At 35.1% G+C, this 22792-nt stretch overlaps 5 protein-coding genes and 1 pseudogene across 9 annotated transcripts; 5 read left to right on the forward strand and 1 right to left on the reverse strand.

Moving 5' to 3' along the window:
* Positions 1–1552: 1552 nt before the first annotated feature.
* Positions 1553–5329, forward strand: LOC106413677 (casein kinase 1-like protein HD16). The gene is made up of 16 exons (XM_013854417.3): positions 1553–1958; positions 2057–2188; positions 2275–2348; positions 2442–2511; positions 2588–2643; positions 2739–2810; positions 2901–2995; positions 3069–3135; positions 3235–3364; positions 3443–3661; positions 3752–3891; positions 3977–4151; positions 4229–4319; positions 4395–4552; positions 4642–4830; positions 4909–5329. The coding sequence occupies exons 1-16, from the start codon at positions 1884–1886 to the stop codon at positions 4966–4968; spliced, it is 1803 nt and encodes a 600-aa protein (XP_013709871.2). The 5' UTR covers positions 1553–1883; the 3' UTR covers positions 4969–5329.
* Positions 5330–5743: 414 nt separating this feature from the next.
* LOC106413681 lies at positions 5744–8714 on the reverse strand (annotated as a pseudogene).
* Positions 8715–9552: 838 nt separating this feature from the next.
* On the forward strand, positions 9553–13009 carry LOC106413686 (FCS-Like Zinc finger 11). 4 transcript variants are annotated; one of them, XM_013854428.3, is made up of 3 exons: positions 9553–9784; positions 11583–12389; positions 12506–13009. In XM_013854428.3, the coding sequence occupies exons 2-3, from the start codon at positions 11605–11607 to the stop codon at positions 12621–12623; spliced, it is 903 nt and encodes a 300-aa protein (XP_013709882.1). In that variant the 5' UTR covers positions 9553–9784; positions 11583–11604; the 3' UTR covers positions 12624–13009. The 4 variants fall into 4 exon arrangements, with proteins under 4 accessions (XP_013709882.1, XP_013709884.1, XP_013709883.1 ...); XM_013854430.3 differs by having other exon boundaries at positions 9577–9784; positions 11611–12389; XM_013854429.3 differs by lacking the exon at positions 9553–9784 and adding an exon at positions 9855–9944.
* Positions 13010–15676: 2667 nt separating this feature from the next.
* On the forward strand, positions 15677–17313 carry LOC106413683 (molybdate transporter 1). The gene has a single exon (XM_013854424.3). The coding sequence runs from the start codon at positions 15780–15782 to the stop codon at positions 17145–17147; it is 1368 nt and encodes a 455-aa protein (XP_013709878.1). The 5' UTR covers positions 15677–15779; the 3' UTR covers positions 17148–17313.
* A 258-nt stretch (positions 17314–17571) lies between these two features.
* On the forward strand, positions 17572–19553 carry LOC106413688 (stress response protein NST1). The gene is made up of 3 exons (XM_013854433.2): positions 17572–18183; positions 18421–18664; positions 18823–19553. Exons 1-3 carry the CDS (start codon positions 17890–17892, stop codon positions 19173–19175), a joined length of 891 nt encoding a protein of 296 aa, XP_013709887.1. The 5' UTR covers positions 17572–17889; the 3' UTR covers positions 19176–19553.
* A 1164-nt stretch (positions 19554–20717) lies between these two features.
* On the forward strand, positions 20718–22740 carry LOC106413684 (probable protein phosphatase 2C 22). 2 transcript variants are annotated; one of them, XM_013854426.3, is made up of 3 exons: positions 20718–21268; positions 21423–21835; positions 21915–22740. In XM_013854426.3, exons 1-3 carry the CDS (start codon positions 21080–21082, stop codon positions 22489–22491), a joined length of 1179 nt encoding a protein of 392 aa, XP_013709880.2. In that variant the 5' UTR covers positions 20718–21079; the 3' UTR covers positions 22492–22740. The 2 variants fall into 2 exon arrangements, with proteins under 2 accessions (XP_013709880.2, XP_013709881.2); XM_013854427.3 differs by having other exon boundaries at positions 20759–21268; positions 21429–21835.
* The last annotated feature ends 52 nt before the right edge of the window (positions 22741–22792 follow it).

The following is a 22792-nucleotide window of genomic DNA, read 5'->3' on the forward strand; positions in this document are numbered from 1 at the left end:
CGATAACAAAATTTTCAATGTGAAATCTTTAATAAGTTTATAATTTATAAATGTTTTTGAAAATTCATTGAAAGTTTTAATATTAAAATATTTATGTAATCTTATGGTATATAGTTTAATATATATATATATATATATATGTTTTATTATTAAATGATATCTTTTACTCATATGGTTTTAAAATCATGTGTATCTTCTTATAATATTAAATAAAAGTTAATATTAATACAATTTTATGATCATTTGTAACTTATTTTGACAAAAAAATAATCTATTGATCACAAAATTTTCAGAGTGTGGATCTTCAAATTTCTAATAATTTATAGACGTTTTGAAAAATTCAAAATATAACATATAAGAAAAATAATAAATGTTTTTATTATATATTTACTGTGATTTTTAATATCTTTTAATAATATAAAATTAAAAAAAAAACTAAGATACAAAAATTGTTATCAAATATTTATTATTCATAATAATTAATTTTCACATATACGTTAATCATATTATGTAATTTCGTAGCTTTTATTTAAGGAAAGTGCAAAACATTTTTTGGTACGTTATTTATCAATTTGATAGTTAGTTTAATAAAAAGTGTAATATAAGTTAAGATGGACCAACCTATTTTTCTAAGAATAGTATATTTTGTATAGTTATTTATTAAATAAGAATTTATAATCATACGGTTCTATGATCATTCATATCGTTTTATAACAAAATATTTAAATCATCGATAACAAAATTTTCAATCTGAAATCTTTAATAAGTTTATAATTTATAAATTTTTTTGAAAATTTATTGAAAGTTTTAATATTAAAATATTTATGTAATCTTATGGTATATAGTGTTTAATCTATATATATATATATTTATTTTATTATTAAATGATATTTTTTACTCATATGGTTTTAAAATCATGTGTATCTTCTTATAATAAAAATGTTAAACCATTGATCATTAATTTTTAACATAATAATTTTAATAGTTTTAGTCATTTATTGTCGTTTTTAAAAATTCAAAATATAACATATACGAAAAAATCTAAATTTTACTTTTATAGCTAATTTGATTGTTTAATTTATTTTAATAATATAAAATTAAACAAAAATGATGGAGGAGATATAAATTGTTATCAAATCTTTATTATTAAAATCATTAATTGTCATATATATATTAGTCATTTATGGTAATTCCGTAGGTTTTATTTAAGGAAAGAAAATAGCATATCATATCATTATATCATATAGTTTGACCAACTTATGTATCTAACAACATATAAAAATCGAATGTGGACCTACTTATTTTTCAATTGAATGTAATTGACTACCTAATTGAGTGCCACATATGCATTGAGGCCTCTTTTAATTAATACAAAATTGAGGTTACATCTTTTCAAATGTTTCTTAATTAATATATAGGGATTTGATTATCAAAGTTAATCATATCCCCTAAAATAGATGAAAAGAAAAAAAACTTATAAATCGAAAGGTGCGAAGAGGAAAAATAAAAACCCAATAAAATAGAGAGGAAAAAGTAAAAAAAAAATAAGTGAACATTACTTTGGCTAAAGGAAAGCACAAGACGGTGAGCTTCGCTTCGTATCGTTCGCCTAATAAGTCAGTAAAATCCCTAAAAAAAAAAAGGAAAAATCCCCATTACATCTCCTCTCTTCGTAATCTTGGAACAATGATCCATCGAATGGTTGGTTCTTGCTCTCAGACTTAGACCTTGACGCCTGAGCACGCAGAGATCGGGCCGCGAGAGAAAAAAGAAAAAAAACAAAAACCTAAAACAAAAAGTCAATTGCTTTGTGGCGGCAGAAAGAAAGAGAGTTGCGGAGTGAATCGATCTTTTGGTGGAAGGAAAGAGAGGGAGTCTTCTTGATGGGTGAATTCAACAGTGGTGGTCAACCACCTTTGCCTGACGACGACGGAAACGCTCCTCCCCTTCCCGAAAAGGTTTGATTTTGAAGTCCACCCTTTTTTTTTTTTTGGTCTGTAAGATTAAAAAAACTCGAATTGAATTGACTCCTTTGGTTTGGTTTGGTTCAATTCAGGTTCAGGTCGGTGGTTCCCCAATGTACAAATTAGATAGAAAGCTAGGCAAAGGAGGTTTCGGACAAGTTTATGTTGGTCGGAAGATGGGTCCTGCCACTGTTAACGCTAGATTTGGCCCCGGAGCTATGGAGGTTATTGCTTGTTTTGTTTTCCAAATCTACTAGCTTTTAGTATTGTTTTTTTGTATTGATGTGTCTTCTTCTTTCTTTTTCTGCAGGTGGCTTTGAAGTTTGAGCATAGAAGCAGCAAAGGATGTAACCATGGGCCACCTCATGAGTGGCAAGTTTACAAGTACGGTTTCTTTGTATTTTGGCTGTATGATTCTTCTTCTTCTGCTTTTGTGGTTTTGGGGTTTAATTAAATTTTTATCTGTTTGTTGTCCAGTGCTCTTGGTGGCAGTCATGGCGTGCCACGAGTTCATTATAAAGGTCGTCAAGGAGATTTTTACATAATGGTATGTTGAACAAGAACGCGTTCATAGCTACTTGAGGGTGTGTGTGACTAATTACAGTTTTGTATCTTTCATACAGGTTATGGATATACTAGGGCCTAGCTTGTGGGATGTTTGGAACAGCACCAGTCAAGCGTAAGCATTCCATCTTATTTTTACTTTATTTTTTTTTTGAAATAAACCCCTTGATAAAACATACAATTTTTTTTTCCTGATTCTATGAATTACAGGATGTCAACAGAGATGGTTGCTTGCATCGCGATTGAGGCAATATCCATTTTGGAAAAGATGCATTCTAGGGGGTAATTTAATTATTATTCTTTATTAATGCTGACTGTGGTACTGCTTCTGCAACTCTCTTTCTTTAATTAATGCTCTCTTTCTTCCCGCAGATATGTGCATGGTGATGTTAAACCGGAGAATTTTCTGCTTGGGCCTCCTGGAACTCCTGAGGAGAAAAAACTTTTCCTTGTTGACCTCGGCTTAGGTATGGCGATAGATACAAATGAGCGTGCTTTGCTGTCTTTTTTTGTTGCTTATCCAATCCTTTGATCTTGCAGCAATCAGATGGCGCGATAATGCTACTGGACAACATGTTGAATATGATCAGCGTCCTGATGTGTTTAGGTTAGTTGCAAAATGCGTGTGAGATTGATTTTTTTAGTAGGGACATTCAATCTTCTGTTTTATTTATTAATAATGTGTATTGGCTTTTTGCAATCTCAGAGGAACGGTGCGTTATGCAAGCGTACACGCTCATCTTGGCAGAACTTGTAGTCGGAGGGATGACCTGGAATCTCTTGCTTACACTCTTGTTTTCCTTCTTCGAGGCAGGCTTCCATGGCAAGGCTACCAGGTTGGGAACTTTATTAATTTTTCCTTTTCTTTGGTATTTTTTTCCCCTTGGCTTCCGTTAATTTTGTATTTTGCTTAGGGAGAGAACAAAGGCTTCCTTGTTTGCAAGAAGAAGATGGCTACTTCCCCAGAAACTCTTTGTTGCTTTTGCCCCCAGCCTTTCCGTGAATTTGTCGAGTATGTGGTCAATTTGAAGTTTGATGAGGAGCCTGACTATGCTAAGTATATTTCCCTTTTCGATGGAATAGTCGGACCAAACCCAGACATTAGGCCAATTAATACTGATGGTGCACAGAAGGTGATTTAGTGATAACATTTATGACACTTCTGCTATTATGATCCTATCTAGTATGCCTAAGATTGTTTTTTTTTTTGGTCTGGTGTGAAGCTCGTACATCAAGTGGGTCAAAAGAGAGGGAGGTTGACAATGGATGAGGAGGACGAACAGCCAACAAAGAAGGTCAGGTTGGGAATGCCAGCGACACAATGGATCAGCATTTACAGTGCTCACAGACCAATGAAGCAAAGGTGCCATCTTGAATTTATTTCTTGAAAATATAACGTGGATGAACATCAATCCAGCTGACTTGTGTATTTATATTTTTGCTTGCAGATATCACTATAACGTTGCTGATATAAGGCTCCCACAGCACATCGAAAAGGGAAATGACGATGGGCTATTTATCAGCAGTGTGGCTTCTTGCTCGAATCTCTGGGCTGTAATCATGGACGCAGGAACTGGCTGTACGGCCCAAGTTTACCAGCTGTCACCAAGCTTTCTCCACAAGGTAGCTTCTCTCATTCATTTATTCCAAATTTGTCCACTGTTACGGTCATTTTTTTACATTTCTCCAACTTGTGTTAGGAATGGATTATGGAACAATGGGAAAAAAATTACTACATCACAGCAGTAGCTGGAGCAAACAATGGAAGCTCATTTGTGGTTATGTCCAAGGGTAATGTTGTTTTTCATTCCTTTTCAAATGCAAAGCGTAACAGTTGCGTTAGATTTAATCCGCTTTTGTATTCAGGGACCCCGTATCTACAGCAGTCCTACAAAGTGAGCGATTCTTTTCCCTTCAAGTGGATAAATAAAAAGTGGAGGGAAGGGTTCTATGTCACATCAATGGCCACTGCTGGAAGCAAATGGGGGATTGTTATGTCTCGTGGAGCTGCTTTTTCGGACCAGGTCTTGTGTTGTTGTACTTTGTGTGTGTTTATTATTATTTTTAATGCTACATGACTTGAAATTTATGTTGAGGGGTTGTTGTGATGCAGGTAGTAGAACTAGATTTTCTATACCCCAGTGAAGGTATACATCGTCGATGGGAAAATGGCTACAGAATTACATCAATTGCTGGAACTTGTGATCAGTCTGCCTTTGTTCTTAGTGTGCCAAGAAGGAAGCCTAGTGATGAGACACAGGAGACTCTTAGAACTTCTGCTTTTCCTAGTAATCATGTCAAGGTTTGCTTTTGCTGTCTCATCTTTTGGCTTTCCAAACTTGGTTGGGTGTGTAACTTGTTGTCTTTTTCTTTTATGCAGGAAAAATGGGGCAAGAATCTTTACATTTCGTCCATTTGTTACGGTCGAACTGTTTCATGAAGTTGTTCTAGTTTTTTTGTTTACGAATGCAAGTCAATTTTAGCTTTTTTATCCATCCATACATCCGCGCTCAGTGAGAATGAACAACAACAGTGATGCTATGGGCTTAGGAGAATATTTTAGCAAGGATGAATGGAAGATGTACTTCACTACTGTTTGTTTTGGAGGAATAAGTTTAAAATTTCTTAGATTAAAAAAAAAGAGAGAGGATAGCTCACTATTATCAATCTATCTTCAAAATAATGTTTTTTTTAATCTTATTAGTTAAAGGGAGATCCATGGTTTGATTGTATGTTTTTGCAGTAAATTGAAGATGGAACTATTTGGTGGAGTAAGAAATACATGTTCTAGTATTTTAGTAGACATGCCTTCTAAGTTTCTTTTTTGTTATGTTCCTTGAATGCCCTCTTAAGTTAATCATGCAGAGGTTCAACCATGAAAGGAGTCTTGGTTATTGAGTAATCCAGCAGAAAGTTGTGTCTACACCATGGAAACGTATTCCGTTTTCTGAGATAATCGCACATAGCCAGCTCTGAGTTCTCATGTGGGCTCTTTCTCCTTGCTTGACATAGTTAAAATTCTTCGCTGGGAGAATCACAAATAATTTGTGGCGGCATAATCATATCTATAAAACATATTTTCATTCATTCTTTGTAGTTTGTTCGCCGAAAACGCCGTGATACATGTTTACAAATCATTCCATAACCTTTGTTTTTAACAAAACTCGAACGCTATTGTAAAGCAACTTGATGAAAAAGAAGAGCCAGCGCCAAAATGAGTGAGCTTTCAAATTCATTCAAGGTCAGAAAGCCCATCAGAGATTCAGTACTTTAATCCATAAGGATACCATTATACTCTTAGCATACGTAGGTTTCCTTCACATACATCTTGTTTTCATGTGTACATATATAATGTATTGATGAAAAAGACATCTACCTACCTCTCAAGATGTTGTTACTACTTTAGAACCTCTATACTCTAGTCTGCTTCTGCTTCCACAAACTATTTTGTGATATCTCATATGCATAAAGGATACTAAAGATACCAGTTGGAGACTCCTTTTATATGGTCATTCGGCGGGAATTGATATGTGAGTGAGACCTGTTGTAATACTTGTTTTTCAGCGCATGTCATCTGCGACCTGTGAGCTACGAACTGCCCAGAAAGATGATGGCTTCAACTTATTGCTTGTTGCTGTGAAAAGCCAACCCAGCTGGGTTTCACACGTTGCACAATTTGCAATCGTCCATGCATACCTGTTGCCAATTTAAGAGACATACAATATGGTAAACAGACTTGGAATATCAACGATTTGGGAGACACTCTAAAGTCTAAACAAATCATCCTACGCCTACAACAAATTGCACCAGATGTTTAAATTTAGCTTGTTTTGAATTCAACCAAAGCTAGCTTTTAGATCATATAACTCGGAAGCTCCCTTAAGGACGAATAATAGTTGATAAAAGATTTTTAATCGGTATCGAGGTACCAAACAAGGGATAACGACAAACATTTATGAAAAGCCTCTTACCCAGGAAACCAACTGTCTTCTTTAACAGATCTACCACTTATCGCTATGTCATTTGCTTTGTAAAATGTCATTATCTCATGCACATAGCCATGTGGGTTTACGTAGGCACCTAGAGGACCATCACTAGACATAACCAACATGTCACTTCTTCTTGCTACGACACTCTGCATCAAATATGTAAAAGGTATTAATTAGTAAACAAAAAATGCACAACGGAGAGAGGAAGCAGAAATGATGATGACACCATATCCATATTTTACCTGACAGTGTTTACATCGAACACGATCAAAACTCTCAATCTGTAAGAGACTCCGTCAATCTCCAAGAGCTCTTGTCTAATTGACTCAGAGACGGGAATTTTACTAGCAATGGAAAATGATAAAATATCTGGCTTATTCACTATTGCCTCCATGTTTGGAACCCCAACTATCTGCTTCCACAGATCTGCATAACATTAGAAAAGACTCTTAATACCTGAGCTACAACGATAAAAAAAAAACAAATAAGGAACTAACCAGCTGCTCGTTGAGCAAGATGATATGAGTCGTACATCCGGTACACCCAGAATGGCCAAAATGCTCTTGGGGCCATACGGAATCGGTTTAGATCAGTATTTTTCCGGAAACTCGTCAACCTGTTTAGCTTTTGACATTTCCCTTTCGAAACAGGAGTTTTGCCATCAGCAGATTGGATAATATTAGATGTACTGACTACTTCGTCCTCATCATCACTACATGTCCAGTCATCCATTATTGAGTCAACTGCTGAATAATGAAGTTTTTTCTCTGATGGAGAAAGAGCACTTTCAAAACTTTCTTCAGAATTTGCTACTGACATTTCGTCCGTGTCACTAAAAGATGCAGATAAAGCCATTGTACTGGAAGCTCTCGAGTTGCTTATTGGTACCAGCTTCCCAAAAGCATCCCTGGGAGTCCTCAAGGGTACATCTTCCTCAACAATATGAACCTCTCCGCAAGGCTGCACAGAAAGAATTACCCATAAAAAAAAAAAGAGCTTCTTTTACAATGAACTCCCCAATTTGACTAGTAACTAGAAGGTGTGGCTATACGAGAGAATGTCCTTACGAATCCTTCAACATCAGTCCAGCGACGCTTTAAAAGAAACCGCTGCTGTCCACGAGTAATAACATTGAATGAGCCATCACTAAGTCGACGGTATTGTCGTATCTGTAATTACCACCGATAATTGTAAGCTTTCATCAAACAGTCATTTGGAAGAAAAGAGGAAATGGAAAAAGAAAGTTTTACCTCAGCGGTTGTCCCAACAGTGGCATACTTGAACTGATTACCTTCTCTGTAAACACGAATCTGAAGATAAAAATATTATTCATGTAATTTATTATTTTTTTTACAGAAAAAAAGAACATGTTAATTAAAGAAACCAGAGCAAAAAGATTTAAAGTCCACGTACGACACCAATGGTACATGGAGCGTTAGGTTGGTTCAAAGCTCTCTCAATAGCAGCCAAGAAAGTGGACTGGACGATTCTAAGGGGAAGCGTGGAGTCCGGAAACAGAACCACTCCTAGGAAAAGAAGCAGTTTCGTCAATGTCTTACAAAAACACACTAGGAGAGGACAGAGCAATTCAAAAGTAGCATCTAATTTCTTATTAGACATTATTAATGAAGAGAAGGAAGACCTTCGAGATAGAAAAGAGGGATCTTCAAAACTGTGCCTCCATCCACAAAAGCAGTTCTGTTTGGAGTGTCCTCAACCTCTGATAAAACAATAGGTAATAAAGCTCCAAATGTGACAAGAAAACACAAAGACAGAGAGAGAATCCACTCAGCTCATACCGCCAAGATAGGTATGTAAAGAAGCCACGTCTGGGTTGAAAACATGTTCATCATCAGCACCAACAATATTATCACTGCCCAAAAACAAACGCTATTTAGCCATTTTAGAGAATCACGCGTAACAGGTGACGACGATAAAGAGAGAGATTTGCTCACGAGAGGAGACGGAGACGAGTGTGGTGGGAGATTCCGAGATCATCATCCTCCTCGGAATCTCGAAATTCATCGACTTCCTCAACCTGCAACTCCTCGAAATCGAGCTCACGAATCTGCTCCATCTGAAGCCTCTCTCTCTCTAGAATCCTGTCCTCCTCGTCCATCTCTCTCTCTCTCTCTCCTTGCCGTTTGTCTTCCTCTTAAGTGATCTTTGTTTATTACCCGGTCCACCTATCTTGGTTTCGGTTAAGTTACAAACCCGAATTTTATTTGACGGTTAAACCTGTGGCGGAGAAAGTAATCAAGTACTTTATCCAACTTCCATTGTTATAATAATCAAAATATTTCCAGGCCGTAACTATACGTTTTATCAAAAATTAACTTTTAAGCGTATTATTCAAGGTTTAGGCGAGACGTGGACATTTTTACATAGAATTATATTTATATAAAATATTTTAGTTTTTGAGTTTAATTATAAATTTATTGTGATGGATTATAAATAAGATAAACAAAACAAAAAAAAATTGAAAAACAAAAAAAAAAACAAAAAAATAGACAAATGTGTTGATTTGTACTAACGTAATTAGTTAGTTAAATAGATTTAGGCTAATTTAGATCGATTTTAACTTATTTAAAACATTTTAAACCGATTTAAATTGTGTAAATTGGTCTTCCTAGTTTTTTCCATGTGAAAAAAACCATTACTGTTGTGGTAACGTTAGTCTTTTGATCCCAAGGAGTTAGATCCTGCTTTGGTATTCTTTCATCTTTTGATATTTTGCTTGCTAGTCTAATGTTGATGTTGTAGTTTGTTGCCATGTCTTTGTATATCTTTCTATGATAAGGCTTTATCTTTGAGGACACGTGATTTCCGTCGGTTTAGTGTAAATACCCTTGTAATCGATCCTTGTATTTTACAATGTTCAATTTAATCGTTTCAGTGAAAAAATAAAAGACTAACTCTTCTCACCTAACTTATTCATCTTTGGCGGAAAAAGGTTAAAAGAAAAAGTGGTAATTGTGTAATTTTCTTGGTTCTTTTTGAAAGAATGAGCGTATGAAACCGACACCTCTGGCATAAAAACAAATATTAAAAGAGACGAGAAGAAATTGACAAAAATGGTATAGAGAAGAGTGAGAAGAGAGCCAAGTATTTCGAAAAGCTCACTATTTCTCATTCATCAAGAACTTGAGTGAGAGAGAGAGAAAAGAGCTCTTCACCTCTAGAACTCAGATTCTCTCACGAGCTTTAGGATCCTTCCTGCTCCTGAGTCCTGACTCGTCTCAAGATCCGAATCCAGGATCTTCTCGGGTCCGTCTATTTTAATTTCCCTATCTTCTTCTCCAAAATATATTTCTTAATAAGTTTCTTTGTTCTACCTGATGCTTCTTAGTTTTGTTTCTTTTTAATTTTCCTCCCCCCCCCCCCCAACCTAAAGTATCTATATAGATTGAAAAATTACAAGATCCATGTAAGAAAACCATCTCCAAATTTAATTTCAATTTATCAGAAGCTAAATTGTAGTTTCTTATGTATGCTTGGAATCAGAAATTCTTTTTTTTTCTTTGTCTATATATAATGTTTTATTTTCTTTTTGAAAAAGTCTATATATATGTTTGCATGGTTTTTTTCTTTGATTTTCGTTTTGGCTTAATAATCCTATAATCAACTTCACAATTTTGTTAAATATAATATATATATGAAGGTTTTGATAAAAAAAAAAATATATATATATACATATATATATGAAGGTTTATTTATGAGAAAAAGACAAAAATAGCACTAAATCAAGTTTTTGTTCTCAAACTAGCATTCAAGGTCAAAAGTCACAAAAATAGCACTTAATGTTTTATCAAGGTCTATATATGAATGTTTTATCAAAAAAAAAAGTATATATATATACATATATATATATGAAGGTTTATTTATGAGAAAAAGACAAAAATAGCACTAAATCAAAAACTAGCACTCAAGGTCAAAAGTGTGGGGTTTAGGATTTAAGATCTAGGGTCTAGGGTCTAGGGTTGAGAAATGAGGTTTTGGGGATAAGATTTCAAATTTTGAAAAATAAAAAAATTAAAATTTTGAAAGGATAAACTTAGAAATGCGCTATTTTGGTCATTTTAGTTTTTGAATGCTATTTTTGTGATATAAACTTAGAAATGTGCTATTTTGGAGATTTGCTTTTTATTTATAGGCTTACAAAATAAATAGTTATCATATTTTTTTGACCGTTGCGAATATTTCTCCGCTGATTTGAAGCTTCAATTCCTCGTAGAAAATTAATTTATAAGAATATTTTGGCATATTGTTGTAAATTATCAGTCTTTTACAAAATAAATACAAATTATCATATTGGTGTAAGAGTTAATCTTGGGTTCTAAGTTCACTAACCAATAGGATTTCATTATTTCAAATTCAATATTTTTTAAAAAATGAAACAAAATATTGTCAAATTATATTATGTTTTAAAAAAAAAGTAAAGAAAATAGTAGTTACAGAAAAAATAATTTTAAAAAACATATTTTTAACATCGTCAGCAAAATATTAAACCCTAAATCCTAATCTCTAAACCTTCGGGTAAACCCTAAACCCTCGGATAAATCCTAAATTTTAAATAAAAAACACTAAATATTGAAACCCTAAGCCCTGAATCCTAAACCCTAAACACTTGAGTGTTTTAGTGTTTAGTGATTTTGATTCAGAGTTTAAGATTTATCCTAGAGTTTAGGGTTTATCCAAGGGTTTAGGATTTAGGGTTTATGGATTATGATTTAAGTTTTAATGTTTTGCCGAAGATGGTTAAAATATGTTTTTTTGTAATTACTACTATTTTTTTTTTATATTTTAATTTTAAAAATATAATATAATTTGATCATATTTTGCTTCCTTTTTTAAAAGATATCGAATATGAAATATCACAATTTTTTTGGTTGGTGAACCTAGGGGCTGAACCCAAAAATAAGTATATTGGCATATTCCTGAAAATTGTTGTAGATTATTTCAGTCTTTTAATTTAGACTTATCAAATGCTAATTTATCGGTATAATGTGTTATGAATACAAAACGTTATATCAGGTCTCTAATAAGTTTTTGATTTAAGAAACAGATTAAAGAAGCATTAACCGTAAATGCAGAAAACAAGAGCAACGTTTCGTCACAAAGATCAAACAATGTCTCAGTCTGTAGATCGGCAAACTGATCTGGTCGGACACAACAACAACAACAACAACAAAGTGATCACTAACCCACTGGCTATGAGTCTCTTGATTGGTCTGAAGAATGACAAGTGCATCTCAGATTCTGATTTTGTCAGAAGCCCTAAATCTCCTCTGGAGTTTAAGATGTTGTCTACAATGGCTGCTGACCCATTCTTCCTCAGATCTCCTAGATCCTCATTCACTGCTCATCTTAACTGCCCTGCTAAAGTTGGGTTAAGCATTGTGGATTCTCTCGGTGATGATCGGGCTCTGTCACCAGATGTCGTGTTTGGACCAGCCTTGAGGATCAAGTCCTCTGATATCAAGGACAAACATCCCAAGTCCTTGAAGATCGAAAAGGAAAGATCTGGTGTTATCTTCGAAATCGGCTCATTTTCTGCGGATGATTGTCCGACAAAGACCCGAGTTCTGTCTCAATCCAAGTTTCCAAGGATTGGTTCAGACAATGCATTCTCATCTGAGGATGAGATGGAGATGTCAGAGGACTACACTTGTATCACTACGCATGGTCCTAACCCGAAAACCACTCATATTTACGGTGACCAAGTTTTAGAGTGTCACAAGAATGGGGATGATAACAAAGACAAGAGTATCGAGACAGAGTTGGATTCCATGTTTACTTTGGACAACTTCCTCAGCGTATGTAACTTATGCAACAAGAAACTTGTACTTGGGAAAGACATATATATGTACAGGTGCGTGTTCCGTTTCCAAATACTCTTTAATTCGCACACAAATAAGACAAAAGTTAGATAGTGTAATGAAATTTAGATGCACGAAATGATGTTTGTGTGGTGGTGATGAGTTGCAGAGGAGAGAAAGCTTTTTGCAGCGCAGAGTGTCGTTCAGAGGAGATGACAATAGATGAGGAGGACGTGCAAGATTCTTGCGTAGTTATGCACGGATCTCTAAAGAAGCTCCTCTTCTGAACAAGAAGCGGCTAATAAGACGATGGTCATGGGACAAGCTTTTATAGACCCGACCATCGTGTATTAACTACCTAAAAAGACTTATTATATAATGTATTGAATAGTAGGTAACGTTTTGGCACTACTAATCTGGTTCATCCGTCTACAAAGAGCTGTGTTTATGCGCATCTATTATCAGCTGCAGCAGCCGCGGATGGATTAGGCGGCCTTCGTTTTCTTTGTATATTCTGTAATGGGTTTCAGTTTCTTCTTGGGTTTCGATACCTAAGTTGAAGACTACTACTAAGATCGTAACTGAATAAGCCTCGTAAAGAGAGGGATTGTGTAAACTACTCCATTTTCTTCATAGTTCGATTAATTAAGACAATAAATTTAGAGATTAAAAAGTTATGTTTGTTCGTATGAAAAATATCGTATTCATAAAGCCTAGTTTTGAAACATATAGCATATCATGTGTAATGTAAACAAGTATGTCAGACAAAAAAACTGATTGTTTCCGTTAGTTTTTGGTTTCAGTTTTTGGTTTTTAATTTTTAGATTTTGGTTTTTGATTTTCAGTTTTTGGTTTTGGTTTTTGGTTTTTAAATTTTGGTTTTGCTGTTTTTTTAGTTTTTTTTATGAAATAAGCAATACATTGTTTTAAAATAATAATTTTTTTAAAAAATTATCATTAAAATTTATCAAAATATAGTGACTGTTATTTAAAATAAAAACATTGCCAGGTTTTAAATTATTTTGTTTTTAAGTGTTATACTTAAACATAATTAATAAAATATCTATAAATTATAAAAATTAAATATTTTAAAATTTTGAAACTACAAAATAAACAAAATTCGTTTTTATATTGAAAACCCACACTACGGTACTAAAGGTCCTCAGACTTCCAGGCGGTTTTGATTTTGAAAGTTGGTTTTTGGCTTTTCTTCACAAATTGGTTGAAAATTTGAAAAACTAGTTTTCCTAAATTTTATGGAATCTGTTTGTTAAAAAACTTGATTGGTAAGTGAAATGGTTTTTACAAAAAGAAAAACTAAAAGCTAAAACTTGATTGGATAAAGAATGGTTTTTACAAAATCAAAAACCAAAAACTAAAACAAAAATTACAAACAATCAACCTCTAAATGAAAGAGAATCATATAGTGAGAAGTGAAGTGTTCCCAAACTCAACGGTCCAGAACCATCGACCTCTCTTCTCATAAGATAGTGGGTTTACCAATATTCTTCCTTACACTAAGTTTTTGCTTTCCTCCAAATATCTTATCAATCGATCCAATTATGGTACAACGTCAATCGCTAACGAAAAAAGTTACATTAATCTTCCAAGTTGAATAGTAAATGCCTCCAAGAGACGTCTTTGTGTAGAGACAACTAGAGAAGGGACATGTTCTTAAATAATCTCTAAAACTATTCATCAGCTAGTACCCTGAAGTGCTGAAATATATAGTAGTAAAATTAATGTTATCATTTTATTATCGTTGACATTTGAGGAGCACATACACACACAATGGATGTTAAGTGTTAACTGAAAGATATTAAAAAAAAAAGAAGACGAGAAATCATCTATTTCTGGCATGTTCACCATTCACAAGTCTGGAACTCGTTCATACGGAGGATTACACACAGCGCATCACGGAACTCACTGTAGTCTTGTAGACTAGTTGCTAGATTTCCATACTTTGTTTCTAGTGTGGAATGTGTTCCAGGCGGCTAAGCATTTCTTATGGAAGGAGATAAATGTTGACCCACATGGTCAAAACTTTGAAGTTAAACTCGGAAGAGAAACGAAGCAAAACAAAGGTCCAAAAGAGAGATGAAAACATCATCAAAATAGAAGAGATATGAATTGTAGTCAAACTGCAACATCAGATAATTCCAAAGTAAATTAAACTCAAAATCGTTTGTGTAAGAATTATGCAAAAGAGCAATTCGACGTTTCGATAATTAGAAACGAACAAATTGATTGAAGTAAATAGAGTTAATATCAAAGTAGTAAGTATTATATGGAAACATTACGCACAACTTTAGACTATAAAACAAGCAAGAATATTTTCACCACACCAAATTAAACAATAGTTTCTTATTTCAAATTTTATATTTTTGTTCTACTAAAGGTTATAAAGTCAAAATATTAAAATTATTTACCGCTGTTATCTACTCAAAATTCTTATTGGATTCATATATCCTGTTCTTGAAGCTCAATTCGTTGCTATTTACTCAAAAGCCATGAAACTCTTTTGCTTTGCATAAGACAGGTTCAGTTTTCTGAATTATTATAATTTATATAAAATAATTGATTTCGATAGAAGTTACAAACTTTAAGCTCATAATCTTCATTAGAACGAAATCAGTCTTTAGAAATTCTGATATAAAAATTATATTTTATAGAAAAGATAGTTTGAATCTTAGACAATTTTTTTTTAACCCCCTTGCACTCCCAAAAACTACCAATACTTTGGTAATTTATGAATTTTAAAACAAAATGTATTCATCATTGAAACATTAATATGTATTGCTTATTTTGTGAAAATGCATTTATCATATTTGTTTTTAAAAATTATATATTTAATTTATATCTAAATATTAATTATATTTAGTTTTAGCTAGTGTAACCATCAAGCATTTTCTATCTGGTTATGAATTGTGTTAAAAATATTATTTGAGTTAAATTTCAAAATTGTTCAAAATCAGTTAAAATCACCAAAATTGATGATCTTATTCAATATTACAACTTATTAAAAAATATTTTTAATTATTTTTAATATTTATATAGTTTTATCCTGCAAAATATAATGTCACCAATCAAACGTTACTTTGCATTTTGTTCAGTTAAAACCACACTTATCCCGTATACAGTCAAACTTTAATTTCGGTACGCTTATGTTATTAAATTCGCGGTTCCATTCAAACCTTTATTATTATTTTTCCAGCACTATCAAATACGCATTTATCAATCGGAGATATAGTGTTTAAAACAGACCACACGAATCTGATGCTGTCATTTTCAAGCTTTGATTTCATTTATGTTATTATTATATAATGCATAAATTTTCGGGATAGTAGTCAACGCTTAGATTTAAGATTAGCATAAAAAGAGTTCCACAATTACACAACACATATACAAAACTCAAACTGTTGCATTCCTCGACAGAAACAACAATGGAGTCTCAGTCTCAGACTCAGACTAGTCCACCCGAAACCCCAAAGCGCTCTCCGTTCACCGGAATATTCCACAAACTGAAAACCAATCTTGTATTCCGGTCAAAGCTCGCCGAAGTAAACGGTGCAATGGGTGATCTCGGCACTTACATACCGATCGTCCTCGCTCTAACTCTTGCCAAGGATTTGGATTTAGGCACGACGCTGATATTCACCGGGATTTACAACGCCGTGACCGGAGCGGTTTACGGCGTACCGATGCCGGTACAGCCGATGAAGTCGATCGCAGCCGTGGCGATTTCGTCAACCGCGGAGGAGTTCGGTATACCGGAGATCATGGCCGCCGGGATCTGCACCGGAGGGATCTTGTTCGTGCTAGGGATCTCCGGTCTGATGCAGTTCGTGTTCAACGTCATTCCTTTGTCGGTTGTTAGAGGGATTCAGTTGTCACAGGGCTTAGCCTTTGCAATGTCTGCGGTTAAGTATGTTAGGAAAGAACAAAACTTTTCAAAGTCCAAAAGTGTTGGTGACAGGCCGTGGTTTGGGCTTGATGGTTTGGTTTTGGCTTTGGCTTGTGTTCTCTTCATAGTCCTGGTGAATGGAGATGGAGAACAAGAAGAGGAGGAAGAGAGAAATGGTTCAAGAAGAAGATGGGTTTGGATAAGGAAGGTTGTATCTAATGTACCATCTGCTCTGTTGATTTTCTTGTTGGGTGTTGTTTTGGCTTTTATAAGGAAGCCAAGTATTGTGCATGATATTAAGTTTGGACCGTCGAAGATTAAGTTAGTGAGAATGGACAAGGAAGCATGGAAAAACGGCTTTTTGAAAGGGACGATTCCGCAGTTACCTCTCTCTGTTCTGAACTCTGTTGTGGCCGTGTGTAAGCTTTCTCACGACTTATTCCCTGAGAAGAAGTTTTCGGCTACATCGGTTTCGATGACTGTTGGGTTGATGAATATGGTTGGATGTTGGTTTGGGGCAATGCCTACTTGCCATGGAGCCGGTGGGCTAGCCGGGCAGTACAAGTTCGGTGGGAGGAGTGGTGGGTGTGTGGCGCTGCTGGGAGTAGCTAAATTGGTGTTAGGTTTGGTGTTAGGAGGTTCATTGGTGGGTATAATGGAGAAGTTTCCGGTTGGTGTGCTTGGAGCTTTGCTGCTGTTTGCAGGTATAGAGCTTGCAATGGCTGCAAGGGATATGAACACGAAGGGGGATGCATTTGTGATGCTTGTTTGTACAGCTGTGTCTTTAGGCTCAAATGCAGCGATAGGATTTGTTGCTGGGATTGTTCTGTATGTAGTTTTGTGGATGAGGAACTACGCAAGGGTCAAGCCCACTGGCCTTCCTCTTCAAGTAGATCAACATCCTTGAAGGTCTTCGATCTTCTTCTGTGCTTTAAAATGTGAGCTGTTCTATAAATAAAAAGTTCAAAACTTCGTTGAACTGCATCCGTGTAATAACTACATTAGTTTGATTTCATTTTTTTTTATATATTATATATAATTTATTTTATTAATGATAACAAAGTCTTTAACCATTCTAATTTTAAAATGAGAAAAATTATGTCGCAAATAGTAGTATAGACTAAAATTTGATAACATATTGTATGAGTTAATTATTATTAAATTAATTACTTAACTAATAAGTATCATTTTCAGTGAACAGTTTAGAAATTTGACAATCTCTAATTGGTATTTTCGTAAATAGATGTATAAACAAAATTAATTCTATATGTTTATTGTTTTTAATAGATTAAATAAATACAGACACTGAGCCAAAAAGAAACAACCACGAATAAATTAGGTAAATACGCATATGTTCCAGGAACATAAATGCAGAGAGACAGGGGCTTTATATTTGTCTTTCTCTCTCGCGTTATCTCGATTTAGCCCTAACCTATACGGCTGCTTCACCCAGATTTCCTCATCTTAACCAGGAAAGAACCAAAAACCCATTTTCAATTCATCGATCAAAATATATTTGTGGCTTTCTTCTTTGGTGTTTAGATCTCTTTCCCATTTGTTTATCCGTCGAGACGTATCGGTTCTGTCCGAAGAAGCGTGTTTGTTATTTGCTGTTGTTTTATCCGAATCGAAAAACAAACGAGTGGAAGATGGCTGGAGGTGGAAACAGGAGAGACGAAGGGTCGATTACGATCCAGAGCACCAATTTGTTTGCAGCTTTGGACACTCGCAAGAAGAAGAAGAAGAAGACTGACAAAGCTGGCAAGAGCAAAGGGTCCTCCTCCTCCTCCTCTAAGCCACAGGTTTTCTGGGCGCCTACGCCTCTGAAAGTTAAGTCTTGGGCTGATTTAGATGATGACGATGAAGACGATGACTATTACGCTACCACCGCTCCTCCCTCCTCTGGTTGGACCACTTCTGAGCCCAAAGACACTCCTGCTGAGGTCAGATATCAAACCTCCTTGTTCCTGAATTGTTGTTTATTACAAATGTATCAGTTTGTGTTTGGTGATTGTATTGGGTGGCAGAAAATGTATTAACCATGTCTATTATATATATATTTGACTTTTTATTTATTTAATTTGTTCAGACTGACTTGCTTTTAGTGTGGGGTTTGTGTCCAGATTGCATGTCTGATTTTTCATGGGTTTTTGATTGGATTCTCTGGTATTGATTGTCAGGAAAGTGAAAGTGAGGAAGATGTACTTGACGAAGGTGATGATGATGTGGATGAAGAGCACGAAAATGAAACAGAGGTGCAAGTTCATCCGGAACCAGAGCCTGAAGTGAAGAAAGCACCTGAAGCTCCCAAAGAGGCAGAGAGGCAACTTTCCAAGAAAGAGAGGAAGAAGAAGGAACTTGCTGAGCTTGAGGCTTTGTTAGCAGATTTTGGAGTTGCCCCTAAGGAGGATAATGGTCAAGAAGGTATCTTCTCTTTTCGATTCTGGCGTTTTTTTAATAATAATATTCCCAATGTATTGTAATTTGCACAGCCAATACAACTAATTGAGGAAAATCAGGCTGTATTTGATGTTTCTAGCTTTTTGGTTATATAAATATACCTTGTGCTTGTTCATTCACAGAGGCTAAAGAAGAGGTCAATGGAGAAGGAGAGAAGAAAGAGAATGCAGCAGGTGGGGAGTCAAAGGCATCAAAGAAGAAGAAAAAGAAGGATAAACAGAAGGAGGTTAAAGAATCTCAAGAACAACAAGCTAACACAGATGAAGCTACTGGGTCTGAACCGACTGAGGAAGAATCTGCAATTGATGTCAAAGAAAGGCTGAAAAAGGTTGCATCCATGAAGAAGAAGAAATCAAGCAAAGAGATGGATGCCGGAGCCAAAACTGCCGCCCAGGAGGCAGCTGCAAGACGTGCAAAGCTGGCGGCTGCAAAGAAGAAGGAGAAGAACCACTATAACCAACAGCCTGTGCGGTAAGACCACCCACCATTTTGATCTTTTGATGGACATACGAGTATGGGCATGTATGTGGCCGTATTTTGTTCATAATGGTGTCTTCTTCTCAGCTCTGCTTTAATAAATCTTTTGAAGGTTTCTGGTTTTAGACTTGATACGCACATTGAATTTTTCTAGTCTTATTATGAATGTCCAAAGACAAAAAAACTTGAAAATTTCGTTTCTTTCTGTAAACTTTTGTCCTTTTTAATCTCAGACCTTTTTAGGTGCGATGATTTTACCTTCTCTTTTCGAATTATCTTCTTGTGTATGGGTTGATGGTTTGCTTTATTACTCATGGAGATGAATCTTAGTTGTTTTTGTTGTTTTCAGTAAATAATATATTTGTTAGCTGAGTAATACATGAATCTTAGTTGTTTTATTGTTTTCAATAAATAAGGCAATGTTTGTGTTTTATAATTTTTGCTTCTTTAATATCTATTTTATTAATTTATAATCCTATTTTTATTTGCTGATAAAATGTTGTATTTAAATTTTAAATGGTCCAACAAAACATGTAACAATATTTTAATAAATATAAACATGTAATAGTATCTAGAGCATTATTACTGCTCAGATAAGAACATGTAACAGTAATCAAAGATTACAAAATCTTCGCAAAACTATACAAAATCTTTACTTTTGAATTTAAACAATATGCCTTGCATACGTTTGAATTGAGCATTTAATATTTTATAATTTAACTTTAAATTTTAATATGAAAATTATGTAAAATTAATAAGTTTTGTAGATTTTAATTTAGATTTTAATAAATTGTGACAATAAAATCATTTGTATAAAACTAGACTGTTATGTAATATGCTGAACAATATAAATTAACAATATGACTCAAATATTAAATAAAATAACAAATTAATTTATCTTAAATTAAAAACAATTTTTCATATATATAGAAATATCTAAAGTTGTTGTTACTAATAAAAATGACTAAAAAAAATTTAAAGTAAAAAGAATAAATCCAGCTAATTAAACATTTTATTAAATAAATTAATAAAACACAATAAATTTGGTTTGTTGATTTTGTAAATGAAACAAAAATACGAACTATAAATCGCGTTTCAACGCGGATCAATATCCTAGTTGTAATTATGATACAGTTTGATAAAGAAAATTGTCGGGAAAATAATAATTAACAGTAGAAAAGAATGGTGTGAAGTGTGAACGGCTGAGCCCAAAAGTATTGGAAAAGTGTGGTTCATACACAGACAAATAAAGCAAAGTCGTGAATATCTTTGCTACCGCTAAATAAAAAATACGATGTATAAAAAAATACACGGACACGTATCACGCGTTGTGAAAATATAGATTTTGATAATGAAAGCCAATTAGCATGTGTCGTCACATGCTCCCACGTCAACAAGTTTATTGTCGGTCCATTTAATTAATTAAAAGATAAACCATCGTTTTCAAAGAAAGAAAAAAAAAAAAACCCAAAAAAGTTCCTAATAGCGAAATATTCGAATATTTATTTCCAAAACAACTACCACCATTATAGACTGATTCTTTTTAATTTTCTTTAAATAAACGGTCAAAAGAAAAAGGGAAATAAACACAAAAAAAAAAGAAAGAAATCTCGACAAAGTTAATACGCAGTCGTATTTGTGTTTCATTCTTAAATAACAGTCGGGCTCGTATATCTCGCCTCCGCCGGCGAACAGTTTTCTCTCTCTACTCAAATTCGTGTTCTAGTTTCTGCCACGAAACCCTAATTTTCTAGAACCCTAGATTTCCCGTGATTCTGTAACAGTATCTGAAACCATTGATTACGAATCTGTTATCTCACCTGCATTCTCCTTTTAGTCAGATTCGATTATAAGAGAAGCTACCACAAGTTAGCTAATTCGATTTTGCAATGACGGTCTACAATGGAAGATACTAAAGGAATCTCTGATCCGGAGAATGGGAGTTCGATTTACGGCGGAAAACCGCCGAATCCTCTCTCCTTCTCTTCTTCCTCCTCTTCCGCCGCCGCCTTATACAGGCAGACCTTTGACGGCGACCGCGACCGCGACCGCTTTTTGGCTCCCAGGTCGCTGGTTCGACACCCATCTCTCGTAAGATTCCTTTCTTCCATTAGATGTTCTTAAATGCGACATTAAAAATGTTTAATTAGTTGGGTTTTGTTATTAATGTTAATTGAACCTTTTGTTATTTCCTAAGTAAAAGGCTTTGGTTTTTTTTTTTCTTTGACTGATAAATTGTTGGTAGGTGAAGACAAAGGTGTCAGCTTTATCTGTTGAGAACGAGTTTGCTTTAGACAAGGTTGAGTTTGTTCCCGCTATGCGCTCCGGAGCTTGGTCTGATATTGGCTCCAGGTCCAGCATGGAAGATGCTTATCTATGCCTCGATAGTCTCATGGATAGCTACGGTCTCAAGGACTCCGAGGATGGACCGACCGCCTTTTACGGGGTATTCGATGGACACGGTGGGAAGCACGCTGCTGAATTCGCGTGTCAACGTATACCGAGGTACATCGTTGAGGATCAAGAGTTTCCTAGTGACATCAATAAGGTGATGTCTTCGGCGTTTCTTCAAACAGACGTTGCCTTCTCTGAGGCTTGTGCGTTGGATGGGAGCCTTTCTTCAGGAACTACTGCTTTGGCTGCTATTCTTACTGGAAGGTTTGTTTGTTTGTTCATTCAACTCTCTTTTTCTTTTTGCTGACGTGTATAACTGATTTATTTCCCAACTGTGTTACAGGTCGTTGGTTGTGGCAAACGCTGGAGATTGTAGAGCAGTCTTGTCTCGTCAGGGGAAAGCCATTGAAATGTCAAAGGACCACAAACCCATGAGCTGCAAAGAGAGAAGACGCATCGAAGCCTCGGGTGGATACATATACGATGGCTATCTGAACGGGCAACTCAATGTGGCTCGCGCCATCGGGGATTTTCATATGGAAGGGATGAAGAGAAAGAAAGACGGTTCTAACGGTGGACCTCTCATTGCGGATCCTGAGCTCATGACAACTAAACTAACCGAAGAGGACGAGTTCCTTATAATGGGCTGCGATGGGGTTTGGGATGTGTTCATGAGTCAGAACGCTGTCGATTTCGCTAGGAGGAGGCTGCAAGAGCACAATGACCCGGTTATGTGTAGTAAAGAGTTGGTTGAAGAAGCTTTGAAGAGGAAGAGTGGGGATAATGTGACGGCGGTGGTTGTGTGCCTTCAGCCGCAGCCGCCACCGAACTTGGTTGCACCGAGGTTGAGGGTTCAACGGAGCTTCTCAGCGGAAGGTTTAAAAGATTTGCAGAGCTACTTGGATGACTTGGGGTGCTAATTGGGGGGCGGGGGACATGAGGAGGATGGTGACGAATGATTTACTTTGTTTTGTTTTTTGTCTTGTCTTTTGGTTATAGTTTTGGGTTTGTGGCGGTTTTGTTCTATTGAATTGTTACAATTTGAGTAAGTTATAACATAAGGCGGCATACAATAATATCTTTGATTGGTGGGATTTGTTTTCTTCATAATTTGTATGCTTTTTCGTCATCATAGTTCTATCAGTCAACTATCTTTCATTTGTTTTTTATTCTTACGATTATGGCATTTCACGTAGAATCTAATTTGTTTCTTTGATTGAT

Source organism: Brassica napus, chromosome C8 (genome assembly GCF_020379485.1).
Source record: "Brassica napus cultivar Da-Ae chromosome C8, Da-Ae, whole genome shotgun sequence".
NCBI lineage: Eukaryota > Viridiplantae > Streptophyta > Magnoliopsida > Brassicales > Brassicaceae > Brassica > Brassica napus.

Excerpts from the sequence above, each read along its gene's own strand:
- LOC106413677 (XM_013854417.3), top strand. The coding sequence starts at position 1,884 with ATGGGTGAATTCAACAGTGGTGGTCAACCACCTTTGCCTGACGACGAC. Across the intron at positions 2,644-2,738 it reads TGGAACAGCACCAGTCAAGC|GATGTCAACAGAGATGGTTG; the intron begins GTAAGCATTCCA and ends TATGAATTACAG. Across the intron at positions 4,320-4,394 it reads ATTTGTGGTTATGTCCAAGG|GGACCCCGTATCTACAGCAG; the intron begins GTAATGTTGTTT and ends TTTTGTATTCAG.
- LOC106413686 (XM_013854428.3), top strand. The coding sequence starts at position 11,605 with ATGCAGAAAACAAGAGCAACGTTTCGTCACAAAGATCAAACAATGTCT. Across the intron at positions 12,390-12,505 it reads AAAGACATATATATGTACAG|AGGAGAGAAAGCTTTTTGCA; the intron begins GTGCGTGTTCCG and ends GATGAGTTGCAG.
- LOC106413683 (XM_013854424.3), top strand. The coding sequence starts at position 15,780 with ATGGAGTCTCAGTCTCAGACTCAGACTAGTCCACCCGAAACCCCAAAG.
- LOC106413688 (XM_013854433.2), top strand. The coding sequence starts at position 17,890 with ATGGCTGGAGGTGGAAACAGGAGAGACGAAGGGTCGATTACGATCCAG. Across the intron at positions 18,184-18,420 it reads CCAAAGACACTCCTGCTGAG|GAAAGTGAAAGTGAGGAAGA; the intron begins GTCAGATATCAA and ends ATTGATTGTCAG. Across the intron at positions 18,665-18,822 it reads GGAGGATAATGGTCAAGAAG|AGGCTAAAGAAGAGGTCAAT; the intron begins GTATCTTCTCTT and ends GTTCATTCACAG.
- LOC106413684 (XM_013854426.3), top strand. The coding sequence starts at position 21,080 with ATGGAAGATACTAAAGGAATCTCTGATCCGGAGAATGGGAGTTCGATT. Across the intron at positions 21,269-21,422 it reads TGGTTCGACACCCATCTCTC|GTGAAGACAAAGGTGTCAGC; the intron begins GTAAGATTCCTT and ends AATTGTTGGTAG. Across the intron at positions 21,836-21,914 it reads GCTGCTATTCTTACTGGAAG|GTCGTTGGTTGTGGCAAACG; the intron begins GTTTGTTTGTTT and ends ACTGTGTTACAG.